A 4,049-nucleotide genomic window follows, 5' to 3' on the forward strand; every position below is an offset into this window, starting at 1 on the left:
TTTTAAAATGCTTGGATGAAACCATTTGAATAAATTTGTGCCATTTTCATATTCTCTGCTTCCTATAATATTTTGTGATCAGTAGGGTCTTGAAAAATATCTATTATATAATATTATATTTGAACAGTTTCATATAATGGCCAATTCTTATTCCTGAATACTCCGGACATTCTTTTTAACTACAAAGGCAATTACGGTAAGTTAACCAGAATTGTAGATTTTTAATCCAGTTTCCACATTTCCATTTTCTACCAATGGGTTTATAATTAAAATCATTGAAGCATTACTTTCTGATATTTGATGGGGATCACTTTAAGATGTTTTAGGGTATTTTGCAGAAATATTTGTTATCCTCACTGAATATTGGTATATTTATATTATCAGGAGTAGATTTACATTCTATGGATCCCTAAGTCAATTTCTAGGCTTTAGAGTGGGAGACACCACAGTAGATCCGCAGGTTGGAGCTGGATGGGCCACTGAGGGTTTCCTTCAGGGGTAGGGCATTTGGTGCGATGGTTTGGATGGTCAGAGATTGGCTTATGTACAGTAATTTATTTACTTGAAATAGTGCTCTGACTGATAATTAGCAGGAATAAATGGGGAGAAAAACCATACCTTGTACTGACAGGAGACATGAGAAGCAAATGAGGATAATGAAGGAAAATTTGAGGTGAAGCTGAGACAGGATGTGTGACATTCACTCTGGTCAAGACAGGTTAGCATAGGACAGAGGTAAAGCATAACATTTGGATTCTGTTTCTTAAAGGAAAACTTCAGTCCTAAAACAGATCCATAAGAAGAATGCATTAATTTATAGGATCTATGAGGAAAGAATGTACCTTCCGCTGTGGTTGGGAATCTATATCAAATACCAGGCTCAAGGGCACTTTTTATTCTGACTCTTCAAACTTTCTTAGATCTTGTTTCAACCAGGTAAGACTTTATTTCTCTTGCAGTGGATTGTGGTTTCAATAATATAACTGACTTTCTGCATCCCTGAACTTAGCCCTTTTTTAGAGAGTTAAGATAGGTATTGCTAAAGATAAGAGATGAAAGTTAATTCCCTTGTCACTGTAGGGTGATTTTCCCCCTTGTGTCCAGCTTGTCTTAAGGCATCTTAAGAAATGCAAGGTGTGTTGGTGGGGATAAATTACCTTGTTGGACATTGGAAGATCTGTGTTCTTATTGTGATCTGATACTAATCAATTATCTGTGTTTCATTAGACTTCACATCTCTGGGCCTCAGTTTCCTTATCTCTGAAGAGTGTATTAGTTGATAAATGAAAAGTTCTGAAGGATTTCTAATGTAAAGCAACTCAAGGGTTTTGTCCAGTAAAACCTTGAATTGTTAGATCCCAACCCACTGTCAAACTCTGGCATTGCTGATTCCTAGAAGTAAATTGAATTTAAACTGGAGAAATACTAATGTTAAAGATAGAGACAGACATCCTGGATTTGAATACAGGTTCCTTTGCTTTTTTTTTTTTTTTTAACCATTATGACTTTGAGCAAATCATTTATCCTCTCCTGACCACAGTTTTCTTTTCTTTAAAATATAGATAATTGAGTACCAACCTCAAAGCATTGTTGTGAAGATTACGTGAGATAATGCATGTAAAGTACTTAGTATAATGCCTAGCACATGGCAAACACTCCACAAAAAGTAACTGCCATTATAGGAACTACATGGTGTGAAAGTAAATCTGTTCATGCTATTTAGAGTTATAATAAAAGATTGCATTTCAAAATGTCTGAACATGTGGAAGAAGTTTGTCTGCTTAGTCCTTTGCCTTTTAATTGCAGTCCAGGGGCCCTTTTATGAAAGATCAGGGTCATTCTGCTAGATCAACACTTTTCTCCACATCTTGTTTTTTTAAAAATATGGGTATTAGAGAGTTTGAGTGGCAACAGGCACACTATTGGTCTTTGAACTAGGACAGAAAAGTAACTGATCCTGTGCTTGAGCCTGCCATTTAACAGAGGACATCAATTTTGACATAAGGCCAAGCTATTGCTGTGTGGCGAGGGACAAAAGGAGGCAGATGAAATTGTAAAGAAGTGTTTTATATATTTGAATTACCTTAAAGTTTGCAAGAAACTGAAGTAATAAATAATGATGACGAATGAATCAAGTTTAACTGATTTTGATAATGAAATCTAATTTTTGGCACAGACTTTCAGGAATTTAGTAAAACATATCAGTAGCCGGTTGTTGGTTCTCGCAAGAGCCATCTCCTCTAGAGAAGAGTTGGCAATTAGACGTGTGCTCAGCTTTCTTCTTAAGGGTTCTTGTCCCTGGAAGGATTCTCCAATGCAGTGGATGATGTAGAAGGGAAACCACTATCCAGGCTTGGAATGCTAAGGCTAGCTTCTCAAAGAAACATTTGTGGAATCATCTAAAAAAAGTTTCCTTCCCATGTACCTCATTATGTACTTTGTCCATGTGTAACATAAACAGTTTGTCTTACCCTTCACTGCCTCTGTGCTTTAGGAATACATTAAAATACTAGAGGCCCGGTGCACGAAATTCAAAAAAGAGAGTTCATGGACATGGATGCCAGTATGGTAACTAAGGGCATAGAAGGGATAAAAGGTGATGGAAAAATAAAATAAAATAAAATTTAAAATAAAAAAGGAGATAGAGAATAAAGGCATCTGAGCGCCATCAAAAAGTAGCAATTAATCATTGACAAAATTAGTTTTTAGTACTATCTTGAAGTTTACTTGAATGATATGTATATTCCTCATCAAGTAAGTGGAAATAGATTTTGCATTAAACTTATCTGGTTGACAATTTATATTTGACTTATTGACTATCAATATCACTGGTTTAAGTATTATGTACCTTTGTCCATTGTAACATAAACAGTTTGTCTTACCCTTCACTGCCTCTGTGCTTTAGGAATACATTAAAATACTAGAGGCCCGGTGCACGAAATTCATGCATGGATAGGGTCCCTAGGCCTGGCCTGCAATCTGGGCCGATTGAGGCCTTTCGGCTGCTCTCCAGGGCCTTCTTTCCGGCTACTGACCAAGGCCTCCCTTCCTTGGCTACTGGCTGCCGGACAGGGTCTTCCTTTATTCCGCACTGCCCTGGTGGTCAACGCATGTCACAGCAAGCAATCAGCCTTCCGGTCGAACTCCTGTGGGGATAATTTGCATTTTAGGCATATATATATAATTTAAAATAAAAAAGGAGATAGAGAATAAAGGCATCTGAGCGCCATCAAAAAGTAGCAATTAATCATTGACAAAATTAGTTTTTAGTACTATCTTGAAGTTTACTTGAATGATATGTATATTCCTCATCAAGTAAGTGGAAATAGATTTTGCATTAAACTTATCTGGTTGACAATTTATATTTGACTTATTGACTATCAATATCACTGGTTTAAGTTCATTTTTTCTTCCTTCATTTGTTTTTTTAAAGGTAAAGCATTCCTCCCTGGAGTTTTTCTCACACATACAACATAGATGGAGAATAAAAGGAATGTGACTGAATTCATTTTAACAGGACTTACCCAGAACCCTCAGATGCAGAAAGTCGTGTTTCTGTTATTTTTGGTCTTATACATGGTAACTCTCTCAGGCAACCTGCTCATTGTGGTTACCATTACCACCAGCCAGGCTCTGAACTCCCCCATGTACTTCTTCCTGACCCACCTTTCCTTGATAGACCTAATCTATTGTTCTTCTTCAGCTCCTAAGATGATTGTGGATTCCCTTCATGAAAAGAAAATGATCTCTTTTAATGGTTGTATGGCTCAAGTCTATGCAGAACACATTTTTGGTGCTACTGAGATCATTCTGTTGACGGTGATGGCCTATGATCGCTATGTCGCCATTTGCAAACCTCTGCACTATACCACCATCATGAGCCATAAGCTGTGCATTCTCCTGCTGGGAGTGGCGTGGGCTGGAGGATTTCTCCATGCAACCATTCAGATCCTCTTCACAGTCTGGCTGCCATTCTGTGGCCCCAATGTCATAGATCATTTCATGTGTGACTTGTACCCTTTGTTGAAACTCGTCTGCATGGACACTGC

General features: G+C 37.5%; 1 protein-coding gene across 1 annotated transcript in view; it reads left to right on the forward strand.

Moving 5' to 3' along the window:
* Positions 1–3,477: 3,477 nt before the first annotated feature.
* LOC102771862 (olfactory receptor 4C12) overlaps positions 3,478–4,049 on the forward strand; it is a 3,192-nt gene continuing 2,620 nt past the window's right edge. Inside the window, exon 1 of the mRNA XM_006772341.1 lies at positions 3,478–4,047. Coding sequence (XP_006772404.1) covers positions 3,478–4,047 — 570 coding nt within the window. The remainder of the gene's footprint in view (positions 4,048–4,049) is intronic.

This window comes from Myotis davidii, unplaced genomic scaffold (assembly GCF_000327345.1).
Source record: "Myotis davidii unplaced genomic scaffold, ASM32734v1 scaffold265, whole genome shotgun sequence".
NCBI classification, from domain to species: domain Eukaryota; kingdom Metazoa; phylum Chordata; class Mammalia; order Chiroptera; family Vespertilionidae; genus Myotis; species Myotis davidii.